General features: G+C 28.3%; 1 protein-coding gene across 1 annotated transcript in view; it reads left to right on the forward strand.

Annotated features, from left to right (window-relative positions):
- The window catches only part of LOC113384810 (ETS-like protein pointed), a 124,924-nt gene that overhangs the window by 17,436 nt on the left and 85,187 nt on the right, over window positions 1-22,301 (forward strand). The window contains exons 2-4 of the mRNA XM_026622572.1: window positions 4,955-5,071; window positions 14,801-15,004; window positions 15,647-15,778. Coding sequence (XP_026478357.1) covers window positions 4,955-5,071; window positions 14,801-15,004; window positions 15,647-15,778 — 453 coding nt within the window. The remainder of the gene's footprint in view (window positions 1-4,954; window positions 5,072-14,800; window positions 15,005-15,646; window positions 15,779-22,301) is intronic.

The raw sequence follows: 22,301 nt of genomic DNA on the forward strand, positions 1-22,301 counted from the left end.
ATTTATTTAAACGAAGAATTATAGAGGGATCTTTTTTAACTATTTATAACAATAAGACAATAAATAAACGGAATGAACTCAACACGCTGTGCGACACAAATCTCTTCTATTTAGATAACATTTCCAAATTCTTACAAAACATAAAAGCGTTCGCGCAAAGGTTTTACAATTCGTTCCCACATGTGCAGAATCTTGGTAAAAATATTTTTTAGAAAAATGTCTTTCTCCATTACATCTTCAACCAGTCTACGAATAACACACTATCCATTTGTGATTTTTTCAAATCAGTATTTTGTGAAAATATTGTGTAATTTCAAGTTAATGTTTATAATACATAGTGTAGTGCATTACCATATCCTAATACCATGGATTACTAAAGTTTTCCAAATTAACACTAAGATCAACTAATTGTAAGTACTAATTACTATTTTATTTTTCCTTTCACTCCAATTCAATGTTTTAGTTTTTAATTTATTTTTAGTTTCCACTGAATGAAGGCTAGGATTATAGCCGAAACGTATGGATTTAAAATAAATTTTTGAAAGAAATTCATATTTTTTATTGATGTTATGCCCGATTATTAGACTTTGTTAATATATATATATATATATATATATATATATAGTTTGAAAATTTGTTACATAAAAAAATTAAGACCTGATGTTCTAAAATGATATAAATATTTAACAATAAAATGTTTTGCGACTCCAGAATTTTTCCATGCGACCCCATTTGGGGTCGCGCCCCATAGTTTAACAAGCCCTGAAATAGTACATCGAGGATGTGCAAATAATTCTTCGGTTTAGTTAAAATAAATGCACATTTCAAATTTTATGGCTAATTGATTGTCTATGTGTTTAAATTTTTAAAATGATTTCTTATGATCAAGCTCGTACAATATTTTTAATGAAAAAATTTTCCAATAATTTTTTGATAATTAAATTATTACTTTATTAGATATTCAAATTTGACTGTATTAATTTTCTAAGTAATTTAATTTGTAAAATAAAGTTCAATTTGAATGTAAATTTTGATTTTACAAAAACAATTCAGAATTTAATCAAATGTGGAATACCTCTTAATTGCTAGGTAATATATACGGGAGCTAGAGGCTTATCGTAACAGTTTTTTTTTTTACTTAATACATTTTGAGATCCACTGATTATATTTTTACGAAATAAAGCTAGATAGATGCTTTAACTATACTTCTACCTAATCAAGTAATAATAATTCCAGAATTTTTATTTATTATTTCATAATTAATCATTTTCTAGAAAAAGTGCGGTGTTACAACTTACTCCGTGTTTGAGGCTATACTTGTAACATCCATTGAGGCTAGTAATAACGACAATAATACCTCTGATAATTTATTTTATTACTTAGTTTTTAAGGAAAGTGGATTATTTCTATATAATTATTTTAATAAATCAAGCTATAATTAATACAAACTATATACATTCAACCCAATCTTGTTCATTTGAATCTGTACATAATTCTTGTATGTTACAACTAGCCCCAAAGTTTTTTATCTAACCTTTGGTGTGAGTTTTTTTACATGAATCAAGATCCTATTTAAAAAACTTAGCAATCACAAAAATTGTTACACATTATCAAAGATTGATAGATTCTAAACGAAATAAAATACATAAAATTTAAAATTAGTCGATAATAACGCAAATCAAAATTTTATGATAGTTCAATTTTATATCGCCAGTCAAAAATGACGCTACTGCACAGTTCTGTTAACTGCATCGGCCTACGGGTCAGTAGCTATCCGAGTCGAAATTATCATACAGGACGGTTTACACGTCCGATTGAGACAAAAAATATTTTAATGTTGACCAAAATATTATTAAAAATTCTCTGTTAATACTTACCTCTGTAACATATTATATAACATATGTTACAGAGGCAAGTAGCTACCCTTTTAAATTTAGTTTATTGCGAATATCATCAAACTTAAATCATGAAATATACATGTACCTTGTGCAAAATTTATTAAAATCTATTTATCTATTTTTGAATGTTTATAAAATTGGCATTAGCATTTTATTGCGGAAATCTAAAAATCAATGAACGGTCACTTTCTCTCGCTTAAATCATACCTTCACCATTCCATTAGTCCGGTCATTATTTTTATATAACCTATCGATTGCGCAATGCTTTTTTTTAATATTCGTTAATGTTTCGTAAATTTAATCTCAAAATTGCTTTAAAATCTACCACATTTAAGATTAATATCAAAGCAATTGTCTTCAATTAATTTGTAATGCTGCTACGGCGTTTAATTAGAAGTTTCGTTTTCATTGTTATGAGTCCAAGGCGGTAATGCGTTTCAACTTGACGATGTTGCATCAGATGTGGCATATAGAAAATTACCTGTTTCCTTGCATTTGTAATATATGCTATGTCGAACCAGACGATTAGTCATATCTTGATCATCGTAACTCCTTTTTACAATATTTGCATCATAATAGAGTGATTAAAATAAATAATGAATTAAGTTTTTATATTCGCAAAGTTTTTCTCAAGATGTTTTATTTAACTTCCTTGTGGTAGTTAATAAAATCAAAAATGCAACAAATGGACATTCGATTTTTTTACGTTTTAATACCTTTTCATAATTAATAAATTTGCCTCTATAACTCATTCTAAGGTCTTAATGATTTTGATTATTGAGTTGAAAATTTTAAATTTAAGGAAAAAGTTTACTTTAGTTTTAACATTGAAAAAATTCAAACATCGATTTGTCACTTAATTAAAATCTACTGAATTATTGTACTGATTTAAAATCTTAGTATTCTTAGTCATATTTACATTCTTTAATAAATATTTCGAGGAACCAAGCAAAAGATTCAAACAAATTCTTATTTTATTATTTTATTTTAAATATAAAACAATTTTTAAATTCCAGAAATTTAATGATTTTTCCAAAATTGTGGATATATGAATAAATATGCATTTCTATATTTTGGGCAACTATTTAATATCTGAATAAGTCTGATTAAAAAAATTCTTTAAATTTCTTCAGCAAATGCGAATATCTCTGGAAAGTACCTCTGGAGCAATTACAAATTATTAAAATATATTTTGTCCAATGTAAAATTAATAATTTTTTTAACTTCCCGTAGGGCAAGTTATAGTAATCGCAAAAAAATCGAAAATGAAAATTTTTGCTTTTCTCGACGCTTTGAAGGTTTCTGAATTTTTGGCATACCTCAGAAAAAATGGATGTATGTGTGTGTGTGCGTGTGTATGTGTGTGCGGATACAAATTTTCGTCGACGATTTCGGGAACATCGATCAACCGATTTGAATAATTCAAAAAACAATCGATTCATATTGATAAGGAGACGTGCTGATTAGTTTTTGGCAAAGGCAGGTCTAGCCGTTCCGAAGATACTGGACAAAAATTGCCAAAAATGGTAACTCGGTTTTTAAGAGAACGGAGCGTCCGATTTTAATAATTTAAAACATTTTACTTGTAATGACAAGATGAAGAATTGATCAATTTTTTATGAAGGCAGGTCTAGCAGTTCCGGAGATCTAGTGAAAAAAGTAAAAAAATGCCATTTGGCGGTAAAAAATGATCATTAGACATATGCACATCAAATTACCATATATCTTATAGAGATTTTACATTCCTATGGGGTCCGTACCAATGTTCATCCGTTAGACGGCGACGCGGCGCTTATGCGCTTTGACATTTCGTCTCTATGCAGTTAAAGCAGTAAGATTTCTTTGAAAAAAAGTTCAGAATTTTCAAAATATGTCAAAATAAAGAAAAAAATTTTTTTTTCAAAAAAAGTAACTTTTTGTCAAATTTATAGTTTTTCAAAAATCTAATTTTTTTGAAGTAAATTTTTTTCAACAGTGTTAATCTTTTAAAAAAAATAATAATTTTTGGTACGGGAAGTTCCAGCAATATGCTTTAAGGCACGATGCCATGCGCCCCACTAGTTAAAATTTGCATTTTTTACGAAATCGATTTTTTTTTACTAAAGTTAAGTAATGTGTATGCATGGAGGCTTAATTTTACAATTGAGAGACTAATTGAGGGTGATGGTAACGATAAATAAATTACATTTATCCAAATAATTCACAAATTTTATTTTTCTTCGAACATTAAGGACTATTTGATCGTACTTTTTTACTGAAAATATATATCTGAAAAACTCATTAAGAAATTAACACTAAAGTTTAAGTATGTATTTGAAAGTTACTAAGAATATTTAGATTGTTTGTCACTTAAAGCATTTGTAATCTGATTAATTATTTTTAATAAATAACTAATTCAAATGAATATGTTATTTAGAAATGTAGATACAATTATATTAATCCATGATATCTTAATTAAAACGAAATTATTTAATTGGAAATTTCTGATTACTTTTATATTTTTGAAATATTGCAAATTTATGATTTTGAATATTTTTTTTTAGATTTTTGAAAATTGTAATTACCACTTTTTTTCCCAACCAACATTGTGTACATATTTCTAGTACCTACAAAATTTATGGAAAGTTTTTGACAAATTGTTGTTTTGTCAATTCTGCTAAAAAATGAATACATGTGATATATTATTAGACCCCTCTCGCGTTTTTGAGCCCCACGTGATTAATCTGCGGCTCCTATCCCATGATAAATAGATTAAGAAGTGAGGAGAAACCATTTTTGTTTTGTTCAACTATATTACTTGTTCTACGAATGATTAATATGTTAATTGTAACATAAAGTCTGTGTATATGATTTCTTAAATTTCGAATTTATAAATGTTTGTAAATGTTAAATTCTCCGCCACGAGAGTTCATTCATTCCATGTTTTTGCTGACTATGAGATATAACAGTTTTATCTCGTATCACCATTAGTCGTGCAGTTTCACACTTGTTGTGTTACAAATAGTAGTAATAGTTGATAGAGAGTTGTTTTACAATAGTCGTATTGCGTTTTGCAGATGTGCCCGCCCAGGTCCCGCCTCTCACGCCCGGCACCAACAAGACCATGTCGGAGGCGCTGCAGGCGTCGTTCGCATCCTGGGAGAAGGAGCAAGAGATGCTCAACATCACGAAAGGTTCGTATCTAGATAGATTTATTATAGATTATTTATCTAAGATTTATATTTGTATTTATGGTATTTTATGATAGTCTTAGATCTAAAAGGTATCTCGGAGCAAAGAGTTGACAAACAATATACAGTCGGTATGACCATTATACAATTATACAAATACAAAAGTACCCGGAAAATAAAATCAACATTCGACTGTTTGTTTTTATTTGCTTCAAACACTTAACGTAGTACTAAGAACACTTCATTAACTTCGCGAAAAAGGATTCTTTTGGTCAGAAAATTCGATAATTTTGTTTCCCGACGTTTCACGACATTCTGAATCGTTTTAAAGCAAAATTAGAAAAGTATCCGTATTGAGCAAGAGATGCTCAACATCACGAAAGGTTCGTATCTAGATACATTTATAATAGATTATTTATCTAAGATTTATATTTGTATTAATGGCATTTTATGATCGTCTTAGATCTAAAAGGTATCTCGGAGCAAAGAGATTTCGGTATGACCATTATACAATTTTCAAACTCGGAAAATAAAATCAACATTCGACTGTTTGTTTTTATTTGTTTCAAACACTTAACGTAATACTGAAAAGTACTTCATTAACTTCGCGAAGGAGGTTTGTTTTGATCAGAAAATCCGATAATTTTATGTTTTTCAGACGTTTCAAGTCATTCTAAATCGCTTATTACCGAAATTACAAAAAGTATATATGTAAGCGTATGAGTATTAGTGTATTGAGTCAAAATTGGATCTCAAATCATTACATATTGATCAAAACATACATTTGATTTGAGCCATTTGATGCAACTCTATAAGTGATAATATATGCAGTTAAGTGCAATTTTTTTGCTAATGTTTTCAAAAAATTCCAAACCAAATTTGAAATTTCAAATAGTTTGTGAAAAATATCAATTAGTAATCGTGCTAATTAGTTTTTGGTAAAGATGGGTCGCAAGTTTCTTCATAATTATTTGTTACATTTTCTATTTACTATTTTAATAGTAAAAAATGTCGGTTAGAACGTGGGCTAGCACCAACTAGTACCGGATTTGCTGGTTCGATTCCCGCTACCGCCGTAGCCCGACATCAGGAAACTTTGATATCAAATTTTCACTTGGGGTTATAGATCACAATATAATTTCGTAAGACGTAAGAGCTAATATAAACCCCACATATAGGAGAATGGTAAACCGATGGGTTGCTTCTCATAAAAATACGTTAGGTCATAAGTCTTCAACAAACAGCTTATAGAACATATAAAGTAAGAGTTCTGATTGCTGTTGAAACAATAATAAAAAAATGCCCACAATGCCACGTTCTTAGGGCATACAACGTGTATGTCATTAGCGGGTGTTTATTATAAAATGTTTTTATTTACACATATTGGAAAATTCACCTAGGTCACCAGGTCACATCTCAATGACTTTGCCAGAATTTTGCTACAAGATAACTCCCCAAAAAGACTAAAATGCATGTACCCGATGCAAATTAGTATTTAGAGCAATATGCTGCCACCACAATTTAAGTTGTTTTAGCAATTTGGAAGTAATACAACCTGTATCAATAAATATACTAAATGTTCGAACGGACAATATAAATCTTTTATGAATAATAATAAAAAAAAAACTGAAAAGGTCTAGTTAGCTATAGATTTATCTGCGTACCAACAAAATACTTTTCATGCTTAAACATTTTATACTAAACCTTATATAGTAAAATTCTAGTATATAAATGATCTAAATGATTACAAGTTAAGAAAATAAAAGATATATTGTTTTTTTTTAAAGTCTCTTTTAATATGTGCCAAAAAGTTAATGTTTTTTAAATTTTTGAGGTTAAACAAATATTATGAATATTTATACAAAATCAATCAGAACGATAACCAAATGGAACTATTCTGATTTTTCATTTTTATTATGATTTTACTGTTATTATTGTTATGTCTAGGTTTAGCTTTTCTCTATTGGTATCGTTTTTCATTTCACGTGGTGCATAAAATAGCAATGATTGTTTGCTTTTCATCTTTTAGTGCATGATACATTTAAAGAATTAGATGAACTATATTTTTCTATTATCCCTTCTAGATGATTTGATTTTCAAGAAATTCATAAAGCTAAATTTCAGTGTATTGTTTGTCAATCTAGTATTTAGTAATTACTGAGACTATTGATTAAAATATGTAATTTAATGAAATTTGAATGAAAAAAAAATGAATATGGTATAAGTTATAGCATAAGCATAAAATATCGATAACGAAGCAGTCAATATTTTGCACAACTATTTTCATAATCCAGAAATTAATTGAGCTGCACAATTACATTGTGAATTAGTGCAACTTTGTTAGTCGAGGCATTTTGTTCTAAAAATTTCATAGTTTTTGTCGTACAATTGTAGTAAAAGTTCTAACATGATCTTTAAGTGACATTTTCTAAAATTGTTCATGTCATAACTATTTATTTTCAAGCTATAATTTTGTGAACTATGATTTTTTTCTTCTCATGGGTCTTTATGCACTTACGCTTGAGTCATACACTTTCAATGCAGAGAATAAAGAAAACATGGAATTAAGCTTATACCATCGTGTTCTTTTCATAATCATTTTGTAAAACAATCCCTCCGGCGATTTAAATCGATTTGCTAATAAAAGTCTTTGTGCATCATCCGGAATGATTATAATATACGGTTTCGTTACGCTAGTGAAATGTAGGTGAAATCTTAATTTTGTTCCACTTGATGAGCTCTGGAGGTCATAGCGTATGTGATTCATAATGCAAGAAAAATATACAACGAGCACATGTCGCTTATTATATATTATATCAGCGATTTCCAACCTGTGGGGCGCGCCCCCCTAGGGGGGCGTCATACCGTCCCAGGGGGGGCGCAAAGCTATTTCAAAAATATTATTTTTAAATGCTGAGAAAGTGTCAAATACAAATCAGCAAAATACGTGCAAGTAATCCACAATTTTAGCTGCAATTTTGTCAGGATAAATGTACTTCAAAATGTACTACTTTATAATTGTGAAGCACGTTGGCTTCAAAGAGTGTTTGAGCTCAAAAAAGAAATTGCCATATAATTCTTGCTGATAACAAAATAGATGAAGCAGGCTTGTTTTAGAACACAAAGTTTCTCTCAAAATTTGCGTATTTAGTTGATATTTTTCAAAGACTAAGCGATTTAAAATTATCAATGCAAGAGAAAATATGTGCTGAAAAACAGGCTCAACCGTCGCATTAAATTTTTTTAATGTTGTGTTAACTATTATTCTATGATTTGTTTTCATTAAATTTATAATTATTTTTTCTTATAATTAATAGTTATGTTTGTATGTATATTTTATATAATATTTTGTATTATTTGGCTTAATTTCAGTTAAGTATATTTAAATTAAACTATTAGAAAAATTAGGGGGGGCGCAATATTGTTTTCTTTCGAAAGGGGGGCGCAAGGAAGAAAAGGTTGGAAACCGCTGTATTATATGGTCCGCGTACATGCGATTACACTTGTTGCCAGGCACTAAATATAATATAAAACTACCATTGGATGCATGGTGCAGTAGAATTTTTAGATGGAACTTAATTGAATTTTATCATATCATCTGGCTGTCCTTAAAATAAATATAATATCGTGAACTCGTGAACATAAATAGGGTAGAATGGGGCTTAAAAACGTCCACCACTAATATCTGAAAAACAAGCAAAGTTAAGAATTTTTAACAATATTTGAAAGTAGAGGGAAAATGATGTATAACTTGCCATCACATTGATTCTTACGACGTTTATCTAGTCTTGTCTATCGTTTTGTTTTTTTCTTCGGTTGTGAGCACTGTTGTTTAGTTTACGAATCTTCAATATAATTTCTAAGTATACGTTATTTTTTTATGAGATGTAATGTTAATATAAAGTTAGTTTCAACAGTTTTTTTATATAACCTGTATGAAAGCTTACACGTGGCTGGAATAAAAAGGATCAACTGAACCTTTACTCTGGTAAATACCCTGGATAATGTAATCTGGTAAATAATGATAAAAAAGTAAAATAAGTTAAAAAAGGCAATTTTACAAGAGATTAAAATTAAATTAATAATTATTCCAAATCTGCTGAAGATTTCTGACAAAATTCCATACAGTGTTATCTCTGTAAAAAATGTATCCATGAGATTCATATATTGCATTGATTGAATAATGTAGCTATCACTTCGCAAAATTCCTTTAGAATAAGACATTGGGCCTGTTTGCCCTCTGGCCGTCCCATTTTATTCTGTCTATGGGGTAAGAAGCACCAGGTAACAAATTTTTGAAAAGCAGCAAAAAAAAACATTTTTTCACAATTATGAATTAGCCAGCAGTTTTACTGAATATAGTCAGATTGTTGTTTGTTATGTGTTAATTGTTATGATATAACTGGTTTGGTTCTCACAATATCACTGCTCAAAGTCAAATTGGACCTTTGTGCTCGGCCCAACCATATATCAAAAACATAAATTTTATGTAAAATTGAGTATTAAATTAATAAAAATTTTCAATCATATACAAACTGTCATTTTTAAAATTATAATTAATTCTTAAAAATTGAAATTAATTTATGCAAAATATTTGATTTATATTAGATATAAAAGTTTACCGACCCAATTTATATTAAATATTTAAGTGAAAATATTTCTCAGTTCTAATTGTTATTTTTTTAAATTTTTCTTTATAAATTATTATATGTATAATTTATTATACGTGTACATTTAAAACGTTATTCTATCTTCATATTTACATAAATTATTTCACGAAATTTTCTTTTATGCGTTGAAGTAAAATTTATCTAATATGTTACTCTAATAATACTGTTACTAGCCTTATATAGTGTCACATCTATAAATAGTAATAAAATATAAATCATAAATATTACGAATGTAACAATTAATATTAAATGCTTTACATGATGTAATTCTTATAATGGGTATAGTGGATTAACGGTTTATAACGGATTATGAAATTAAATATGCTTACTTGGCTAATTATGGGTTTATGAATCATTCGAACAAAAAGTGCAACATTCACTAATTATTTATGCAAAGATTATATGACGTAATATATTCATATAGAGATAATATATATATACATATATATATATATATATATATATATATATATGTATAAATATATAAAAATGCTCTAAAATGATCTAAATATATTATCGTAAGGGTTAATATGTCATGTTAGTTGCTTGAATCCGGGCGCATAATTTTTACTTGAATTACATTCATTCACTCTACATTTCTCGGAACGTGATTCACGATTCTTTATGAGAGGAACAAGAAAATTTAATTGAAAAAAAGTTTGTACTTTATTTTATTTTAAATTTACATTTTAAAATTTTATTTTATGCTTAATATTATTCATAAAATTATTATCAACTGTAGAAAAAAAATTACTTTACTTTATTTCTATAAGATTAATATTGAATAGCATTATTGAATTACATTAATATTAAACAAATATCATTATTAATACATTTTTTATTATATACGAATATAATATAATATATATTATAAACGAATTATTAGTATTTTATTTTTTCAATATCATTGAAAACGTTTGAGCTTAGTTGCAACGTACTATGTTCGACGTCTTAAAAATCCAGTTATTCTTGTTTTAAAAAATCCAAAAATTTATTCTTGTTTATTTTTGATTTTATTGTTTTTGTGATGTTAATAAAATATTTCAAAATAGTACACATTCTCATACCATAGAGAGTAGTGTTATATTTAATATTAGGGCATCTAACTTTAATTTCCACTGAATGAAATAAACTTTCAAAAAATGCACTATTTATATTGAAGTAATGTGTGGGAATATATATATATATATATATATATATATATATATATATACTTGATTAATTTCTACGTTATGATATATAATTTCTAACTTATCATTATCAACATTTAAAACACTTACCCGCCTGTGTTATTTGCAATTGAGCGGTTGCTATTGCCATTCATCTTGTTGGCAATTAATAACAACATATGATGATAAATAATAATTTATTAAACATCAAACTATTACGTACTCATATATATTATACTAATTTCAGCAGTAGATAGAAGTCCGTTAAGTAATTATAAGGCTTAACATAAGTGCGGTACACTTAGTTGTCCAGGTTCTCACGGCTCAAAACGCACCATGCATGACGCCCGCGTGGGGATGGACTCTAGTAGAGCCAAACCATGATACAGTTTCACGTGCATACGGTATCCACTGTGGTGCAATTAGGCTTACCTTTTGATGATTTTATGGCGATATTTTATCGAATAGAATAAAACAATATTTGATACAGTGTAATTCATAATACTGGTACTATTAGAACTTCGAATATATTTCTTCCGAAATGAATTTTTGGTACATTTCATTGGGACAGTATTTACGTTCTTTTACAAACTTTAACCTAATAGGTTTATCCGAGTAGTCTACAGTTTAATTGAATAAAATAACAACTCTGCTTTTATCTGCAGATTTTTTCCTTATCTTATAAAACGTGACAATGTCTGAAAAAAAATATTTTCAGCAGCAATTAGAATATACAACTCATATAATGAGCTATTTAGTTCTATTCATTCACTCACACTATAAACACACTCACACATGAAATTATTGTGCTAAATTCTTGTAAGTCGATAGTTGTCACTCCAATGTCGCTCATTCACCAATTCAGGCTCAGATCCCCATAATGTTATAAAGTTTTTTTTTTCAGAAATACATAAGAATTTCTATAAGCTAAATTTGACAATATTTGAGAGCGATGTCTAAGAAGAGCTCCAATGAGATCTTCTTAGTTTAACAATTATAAAGATAATGATATATTGAAGCTAATCTAAGACTAAATCTAAAGGCTATTGACGTTTCAATCTTCTAACGCCAAATGGTTGGATAATGTCGCCTATTGATAGGTTTGAATGTGATTCCAGTTTGCGTTTGTATTTTTCCTTAAATTCTTTGAGCGTTAATTGCACCTTTTTCATGTTGAGATCGCCGTGAATGGTTATATTTGTATCATACCACGGAGAATTAAGTATTGTACATAAAATTTTTGACTGAGTTCTCTGCATTATAGTTATATTTGATTTGTAAGCACATCCCCAGATCTCAATTCCGTAGGTCCAGATTGGTTTAATGATTGATTTATATAGCAGTAACTTATTTTCAACAGAGAGCTTAGACTTTTTACGCAGTAGCCAATCAAATTCTTTCATTTTGATCATTATTTGCTACTTTTTTGTTTTTATGTGGCTTTCCAAGTAAGTCTGCTGTCTAAATGGAGACCAAGATATTTCACTATGTTCTGTTTTGGAATCTGGACGTTATTTAAATAAATTGGAGGACACGTACATGTTAAATGCCTTAAATATTGTTTTAAGTATTGGGATCTTTTTCTTCTTAAATCTTCTACAAACTGATGTTTTAAGAAGTTGAGCAACTATAGAATTAGGATGATCTTCAAGCTTTAAGAAATGGGAACAAAATCTAAATTGAGATTGAGACAATCCAAATAAGTACTAAATTTATGTATCAATTTTGCAGCACTATCATACTGTTAACACATCATCATAATAATTTGATCAATTTATTTTAATATATTTTTTACCTGTTCAATCAGGGTATCAATTCAAAAAAGTGCCCTTAGCATAAGGCAAAGTTGACCAACATCAGAATAAACTTGTAGCAAATCTATACAACACGACGTATTATATAAGACTGAATATTTTAATTAACATAATAGTCATTAATATAATATATTATTTTAGTTTATATATCACCATATTACGTAAGTTTTTTGGTACATTCTATTTGGACAGCACTTACGTTCTTTCTCAAACTTTTTTTTTCTCTTATAAATTACAATCTGTCTAATGAAATACATTGAGTAATTAGTAATTTTAAAAGGAAAACTTAGTGGTTCACCTTTTATTAATGTACGAAATTATATCTTAATTAAATTTTGATATTTTTTTTACAAACTTTAACCAAATAAGTTTATCCAAGTAGTCTTCAGTTTAATTGAATAAAATAAACACTTGACGTTTATCCGCAGATGTATGTGTGTATGTACGTACTTGTGTTTATAATTGTATATGCATTTCATATGTTTCCCTTTTTTGTAAAATAGGATTAAAATTAGATGTGCAGTACAAAAACAAAAGGTGAACCATTGGGTTTTTCTTTTAAAAAGCCACTGTGAATTCTCAAACAAATTCCTCAATGTCTGTTTACTGGCAGATTCTCATTTATATTATATAAAATATATTTTTGCTTGAATTTGTGTATAGCTTTCCAAACTCTATACTATTGTTTAGAATCAATTGAACATTGTCATACACAAGCATTTAATTGCATTGCATTTTCTTCTACATAAACTGCAAAACATATAATGATTATGAAGCTTATGTATCAAGTCTGTAAAAATAATACCTTAAAATGCTCAAAATATGCGTAAATGAAGTAAGAACTGCTATCTTAAATATATTTTTTTATTTTTCAAAACCATGCACTATATTTAATTTTCAAAGACTCTTGCAAAAATATATAGTAATTAACACCAACTTCAAGAAGACTGAAGAAAAAACTGCCCGAAGATAATATGGAGGAACCTTAGAACTACCACAACCTTATATGAACAGAATAGTAGAATCACTTATTGAAGTGATTCTCTAAATATGATTGTAATATTTATCTGATAAATTTATATGTGTGTTTGAAAGTGTGTGTGTATGTGTGCGAGTGAATGACATAAGCCAAATAGCTATTCTGATTGCTATTGAAAATAAAAATTAAAATAAAAATTGAAAAAAAATTAACAATTCTTATGAAGAAAATAAAGTAACAGGTGGGCATTCAAGTTTTCATATAGTTTATATATTAAAATATTGTATTTATTCAAGTACTAATTTTATTGTCTGAAGTAACCCGTATGAAAATATCTTACATTTTATAAAATATGTCACTTATGTACAAAAGTAACCGATGAAATATAACTACCACATTCTAATTTACACAAAACTTATATAATTTCTTACTATATTTAATGAAGGAACCCCTATCGACTGCATCCTATCACCCTTTCACTCATGACCCTAATTTATCTCTTCACGCGTCAATAAGCAAAGGGTCAGGTGGCGCACTTGGCAGTGCTCTGCTGAGCTACAAGGTTATGAAGCATGTAACTAATGAAAATCGTTCTTCATTTTATCGTAACAAGTGGGAGCCATGAGTTATAAAGTCATTCTTCTGTAAAGCTAATATTTCGAACCTACTTGCTTTTGTTCAAAAATATTTGTATGTACAGGGTGTCATAGACCTTGACGTCAAGCCGAAAGGGGGTGATAGTATTGACCTTAACTATCCTGAAAAGAATTAGAATAAAAATATCTTGCGCTGTTTACGAACTTTGGTAAACATTTAAACTTTGAAACCGTAACCGTGAATAACATTTCTAGGACCTAAATCAAAAACATTAATACAATTGCATCAAATTACAATCTATAAGTTCTTATAGAACAAAATAATTTGTTGTGTAGACTGCTTCATAAATATTTAAAAGTTGATTGTTTTTCAGTTCTTCTTTACATTAAAAACGGAAATTTTAATGTTACTAAGATATCAACTTTTGTTTTTTTTTTAAATTGTTAGATCACCACCAATATTTTAATAAAATTTGAACTTAACTTTTCGATTTTTTTTTTTAGATCCACGACAATGGACGGAGGGTCAGGTGGCACACTGGCTAAGTTGGGCAGCTCGTGAGTTCTCCTTGGAGGGCGCAGCGGCTCCCAGGCCTCTGAGAATGCGTGGCCGAGACATGTGCGCGCTCGGCAGAGAAGCATTTTTAGCCTTAGTACCCCCTTTTACCGGCGACATTTTATGGGAGCACCTAGAAATACTACAGAAAGGTAAGATATTGTTAAATTACTTTGTACTTGAAAACTTTTACATTCATTAAGTAATTATTTAATAACACGTGGTTTTTAATAGAGTCTGTTCTAGCCTCTGATGCGTCTATAAGTTATTCTCAAAATTTTTTTTTGTGATTTTATAATCTACGTTTATAGACCTTATACGGCGTAAGGTCGCAAATAGAAATATTTGTTGTGAAATGTGTTATAATAAAATAAGATCTTACCTTTAATCTTGACGGGATAAGCAAAAAACAAAATTCTGCTCATTGTCTCAAAATATACATAAATGATTTTTGCATTTGGCAAAACTAAGTTTTCCTATCTTGGTCACATTCAATTTTCCATTTTTACGTAAGAACAAAATAACGATACCAGAATTGTTGATATTATAATTCACTTCAAATATTAATTCAATGAACGAGCATTTATATTTAGCGACTCATCTTATTTAGAAGAAACAAAACAACTTCATTGTTATATACTTTAAACTTTATCTTCTAATACAGGCATTGGTAAGAAACCTTTGGGTTTGACTGCATTTATTTTGGTTCAAAGAATAAATTTCAGGTTTCGTAAATGATTTTACAATTAATCGTTTTAATATAATTCGATTAGTCATCTTTAAATATGTTCCAGATCTAGAACGATCACCATTAGCCGGATTTCCTGTCGATCCCTACGATCCAGCTTGTGCACCTGATATGGCTGCGTATCTTCACGGCCAGCAGAGCAGGCAAAATAGGCATAATTATAACACCTCACATACAGGTAAGTTTCTTGCTGTTAATCATCTCGTTAATCGCATACCTGTTTAGATGGGGATGCGATAAATATTTTCCTAATGTGTATTGAAGAAATATATTAGCCATACAAAAATCAGTGCAGAATAAATCCTTTCATGAAATAGAACCAACCTACGTATTGTTGGTTGGTACTGTCATTAAATATGTATTGCAAATTATGATGTTTCATGTACTAATATGAGTATATATCGATGAATAATACATTTTTAATGATATATAATTATATTAATTAATATTATATAATTATTTTTTCGATTTTATGTACATTTGTGGTCTATAAGTCTAATTTAAAATACTCTAAATTTTTTAAACTAATATTTTTAATATTGGTTGATAATTTCAAATACTAATATTTTTAATATCGTTTTTTTCTTGCAAAAAATTCACAAAATTGACTTATGCTCATAGGGTGAAATTATTACCTCAATTTTATAAAATGACGTACAATGAATGAAACCAATAACAAATAATTATTAAAGATATCTTACTGAATATAATATTCTTTTGTTTTTATTAATTAATTAATTTTATTAATTTTTGACATAAAAATACATTTTTTTCACATCTAGTGTATATGTAATAGCTTTGAACATGTTTGCTTCTTGGCTCTTTAACTATTTTGCAAAGTTATAATCTTGAAAGTGAATGCATTTAGAAATACTGACTGATAAATTATAATTATAAATTAAACTATATTAGAAGAAATAATTCTCGGATCTCTTTGATAAGAGTCAAAAAAATTTAATATTGAGTAGTGATTTTCAAGTAATATTCATTTATTTCACATTAGTTAAAGTTGGTCAGTTCAAATTTCCTGAAATTGGGAAGTAAAACTATAGGGAAAAATGACTTTCAAAAATACAAAATCTTCTGACTATTATCAGAGATAGTTCAAAAGTATGTGCGTCAAAAGCGTTTCATATTATTAGATGCCATTATAATGTCTTTAATAAAGATCATATGAGTATATAGAGTCTATATTATACTCTTTTGATTACTTATTGATTTTTGCGAAATACAATACAAGTAAACCACACTTATAAAACGAATCGACGAAATAAAACATGTGCAAAAAAACGAATTTATATAGGTTCTATAAAATAATGAAAACATTATCTTTGCACGAATCAGACGATGTACAACTTATTACATTACGTGTTTGTATATTATTTTAACCTTGGCCTGTCTCCAAACAAACTTAACATCATATGTCGAAAGTTTCTTTATTTTCCATCATATATAGGTATAAATATAAATACATTTATATATATATATATATATATATATATATAAGTAATATAATTACAATTAATTTGATTACTGCGGTTTCTATATACATATATACATTTAATGACAAAATTATTTTGCAATGCTCGTTGTGTGCTTGTCGGATGGTCATTGGAAATCTAATTACTACATGAGGTCTGTTCAAATAAAGAACCAAAATGATTTTATTACCATTATTAATTTTGTTTCAAACGCGGTTTTGAAATTCACGAATGATAAGTGTTTTATTGTGTATTTTGTCCTATTTAAAATCTATGGAATAATAGAAATGAATCATGATGGAATGAATGGACGTTGAATTGAAGTGTACGTATATTATTATTGAACGTGAATTGAAGTAGTCGTATATTATTATTTATAAATTGAATATTTTATTAATGATTGTTCTTTTGAAGTTGTTCTTTTTATTAATCAAATGTATGTTATTACACAACTATTTGCATTTGATTATAAATAGCCAAAAACTTCTCAAATTTTGACTTCGACAATTTTTGTATAAACATCATTTGAATGTTATTAATAATGGGATGCTTCAACTGAATATAACTGATATTATTTCCAATAAGTTTGAATATGAGAGAATTTTTATTCTATTTGGAAACTCGTACTAAAATTCATATTTTTGCTGAAGTCCAGTTTTCTTCGCGACCTCTTGAACATATGGTTTTACCAAATTCTAATTTTATTTGAATTTAACATTATTTCTTATTATATTTTTATTTATTTATTTATTTTTACTTATAGTCACGCTGTGCGTTTGTGACAAATGTACAGTCATTGTTATGATAGATATTTTGAAATTGTGGCTCTATTGATTAGTAATGAATTTTTATCAGTATACACAATGACTTTCTACGGATCAGTATAAATTAAACTCACTGTAAACAATAAACCAATTAATTACTTATTAATCAATGCCATGCTTGACGTAAAGCCTGTTTGCTAAATTTTAGGCAAAACAAACGGTGGATGCCCATACACACAATACTCTTATCATCATCCAGTTGTGAAACACCTCTTTAGGCAAATCCAATGTTTGTGATGAAAAAACTCGTAAGATCTAAACCTAAACCATGAACTATACTAGGTCTAAACTGGTAGATCTGAAACCACTACCACAAAATGGTACTAAAAGCTATCAAAATGCTATTTGATTACTATGCAGTCAGGCTTTTTAGATAGAAAACTTAATCTAACGCACAATCTTATTATAAGTGCATCTGCGTGATGTGGTATGATAAAACATATATGAAGTTCGATTTTGTCTAAAACGCCTAATTGAATAGCAAATATAAAGCATTTTAACAGGTATTTACCAAAACATTTTTTTGGTACTATTTTATACGAAAAACGCTACGAAACATAGCCTTGCCATAATATTGATCTATTTTACTGATTTACTAGTTTATAATTGAAAAAATAGCAGATCAGTTTTGCAAATCTCTTTGCAATTTTAATTGTTTTGAATTTATTTTTCTTATAAGTCTTCAATTTTATCTTTGTGTTATTTATATTAATTTTTGTCAAGTTTAAATCATGACATTGAATTATTTAATACTACCTTATAAACTTACATGATAATTCATATCTTTACCTAAAATATCGCACCAACGTAAGTAGATTCTTAAATCGACTTCACTATCTAAAAGAAACGATTTTAACTATTCTAGTGAAATTTTAGACTTCATTACAAATTGTTGTTCATCTCGAATAACAATAGTTTATATCGTACAATAGTTTAAAATGTCCTTTAATGTCACTCTATGGGTCCTCAGCACTTTCGGGTCACATTCCAAATTTTTCGATATTTTACCAAATAATTAAGGTTTTTTTTGTAAGATGATGCCAAAATCTTAATTCTATAATGTTGCAAGACCGATATCAATATATGATCTTTATAAACTTTCCAACCTGAAATAACATTTTCATACAAAGAAATTAGAACATTAAAAGTCGCTGTGATTTGAAAGTTCCATAATTTATTTTAACTTTATTTCTGTATAAAATTCATTAAAAAATGAATATGAATGAATTCATTAAAAATTGTTTAAACAGAACAAAACAGAATTGTTTGTTTCCCTAATTTTTTTGAATGCAAAATAAAAATTTGGCCCATAAAGGGTTAATTCAATTCATTATTATGAAACAATACTTATTATTGATATTTGATATTGTTATCAAATCTTTTATAAATTTTAAAAATTTGTAAAGTTTGTTTCAAGAAGAATAAAATTCTTAAATTTTTTTTGAGGATTTTAATTTCTTTTTTCATAGGATATTTGTGCATAGGAGGTATAAGGAACTACTAACCATTTTATTTTTCTCACGATTCGTACATATCTATCCGTGCTGGTCGTCTTAGCTAATTTAAAATGATGCTTCTCGAATTAATAGTCACATCCGAAAGCGTAAACTCCGAGCACAAGAACAAATTAATTGATGCTCTCAGCGACGACTGTTAATTATGCTTAATTAAAACGCCCAATCAGTTTTGATCAATCTATACATTTATACAGAGGAAATCAAAACTCAATTATTTAATTAGACATTTATTTCTTCTTGTAGATAGTAATGTAGAAGATATTATATGTGTTCATGTTCAATCTACAGTGGTGGTCCATTAGTTGTTAGTCAAATTTACTTTTAATGATTTCAAGACATACGTATGTAGATTTGTTTGCGTGATAACAGGTATAACTTTGATTTGAAAATTTTGAAATATAATATTATATCGATAGATGTTAGATATTTTTAGAAGATAGATATTAAATAGTAGTACAATTAATGTATCACAAGATATTTTAGATAGATAGATATTGTTGTATAACTTTTGAATGTACTTATATTCAGTGGTGTTGTGCTAATATTTTTTTTGCCGGAACGCTAAAATTTAAAATCCGGTTCATAAACCGGTTCAAAAAATTTGATATATTTCGATAAGAACTCACAAATCTAATATATTGACTTTTTATATAATTAACTCTATTATACACAGCTAGCCTATACATTAAATTGTACAAGTATGAGGGAATCATTGAGTACATAATTTATATTCTTCAATGATATAATCATATTTATTCTGGTATTATTTGTATTCATTAATACTTACAGGTATTTATTATGATATAAATGTACTCAAGATATATTACAATACTTTATAAGACTTAACCTAATAATACGATAGATAACCTATTACCTATCTTACTATACTAGATTATTGTATGTATATCATAGGAAGATATCTATTATCAATCATACCGTGAGATACCTACACCGTCATTATTATAACTTATTATATAACTATTAACTTATTATATACCTACATACTTTTTACTTCTTATAAATATTACTGTCTAATTTATATATTTACCTATATTATATAGGTTTACCTTACGCCCTATGTATTATCTCTACCTATCTATTGCCTATACCGGGAATTGAACCCGGGACCTCCGCGTGGAAGTCGCGCACCTTAACCACTACCCTACCGGATACCCCCACTAATAATATAATATGGGACGCACGGGACATTTTCTAATTAATTAGGTAATTAATACTAAGGTGGCGCGACGACACGCGAAAAAAGACGGTTGATTGTAGCGTTACGGTGGTGTAGTGGATAAGGTCGTCGCGTGCCACGCGGCGGACCCGGGTTCGAATCTCGGTAGGGTTAATGTAGTGTGTAAGGGTAATTATAGGTAATAGGATATATAGTAGATATAGGTTAGGTGTATTCGGTATACAATGTAGCGATTTGAGAGTATATAATGAAATATAGCGTATGGTACAGATGTAAGGCGTGTAGTATAGAATGCAACGTATAGGCACACGTAAGGCTATAAAAATACATGAATAGGAACCTATGATGTAGATGTTAGCGTATAAGAAATGCGAATGAATGTAAGATTTAATTTATAAATATTATTTTTTCTATAAGAAGTTCATACATCTCAATTTGTTACTAAATTAAAAACGACTTTGATAAAACCAGTGGTTTTGTGCTAATATTTTTTTGCCGGAACGCTAAAATTTAAAAACCGGTTCTAAAACCGGTTTTCATGTTTTTCCAGTTCCGTTCAAAAAGGAAAGAAACAAAAATTATTACAAAACCCATTTTGTGCACATATATGTATGTTCATTACAATAATAACATTTAATAAAAATTAGTTGAATAATAACGTATAAAATTTACTTATTAAATCATTTTCTGTATGTAGCGATGTTTTTATATTTTTTCTTGCCGGAACGCGTTCCGGCTCAAAAATGATTTGCCGGAACGACGTTCCGGCGCGTTCCGGCGCGTTCCGGCTCGACAACACAACTGCTTATATGATAATATATGATAATTTTTAATCTATGCATTGTGTAAGTTAACTGGAATGGCAATATTCAATGCACTTTCAGATTATTGACCATTACAACATAATCTGATACTTAGACCATTACATCTTATCTGGTACAGTTATTTATTGAAAGCATCTATAAAGAAAATTGTCGTAGTGTAGAGCGGGGTTCAAAGATCCACGGGTAAAAAGGTCCACCACTACATCATCTCAAAAAGAGTAAAGCATAGAATTTTTTAAAAAAGGCGAAAGATTTGTAAAGAACTATGACCTTAATTCTTATAAATCACTATCAGTAGATAAACTGAAAAGTATCAATATTCATAACAAAAGTATTCGGTTGGCATTTTTAATTTTGTACCTTTTTATTTAGTTTGTGATACCTAAATATAATTCTTAGATATACATCACTTAATTGTTCTATCAGATATATTTCTATTTTTAAGTTAAATTCAACAGATTTTTTTATATAATCTCTATAAAAGCTCACATTTGGATAGAGTAAAAAGGACCAACAAAATCTTTACACTGGCAATGGTGTAAACAATAAAAAAAATAGATAATAAACAAGTAGATTCAGTTAAAAAAGTTATTTTGTAAGAGATAAATTAAACTGATAGTTATTCCAACTGTGTTGATTAATATTTCTGACCAAATATCAGATCAAGGTTTTCACAGTGAGATTTTTGTAAAAAATGTACCAATGAAATTTGTATTTTGCTTTGGTTAAATAATGTAGCTAATATTTCTTACTATTCCTTTGAAATTAAAAATAAGACATTAGAACTGTTTACTTTCTGGCTGTCCCTCTTTCCACCGTCCATGGGGCAAAAGGGGACATATGACAAATTTTAGATA

The sequence above is a fragment of the Ctenocephalides felis genome, unplaced genomic scaffold (assembly GCF_003426905.1).
Source record: "Ctenocephalides felis isolate EL2017-DRISC unplaced genomic scaffold, ASM342690v1 CF-g0.4_SCAFFOLD_03571, whole genome shotgun sequence".
Lineage (NCBI taxonomy): Eukaryota > Metazoa > Arthropoda > Insecta > Siphonaptera > Pulicidae > Ctenocephalides > Ctenocephalides felis.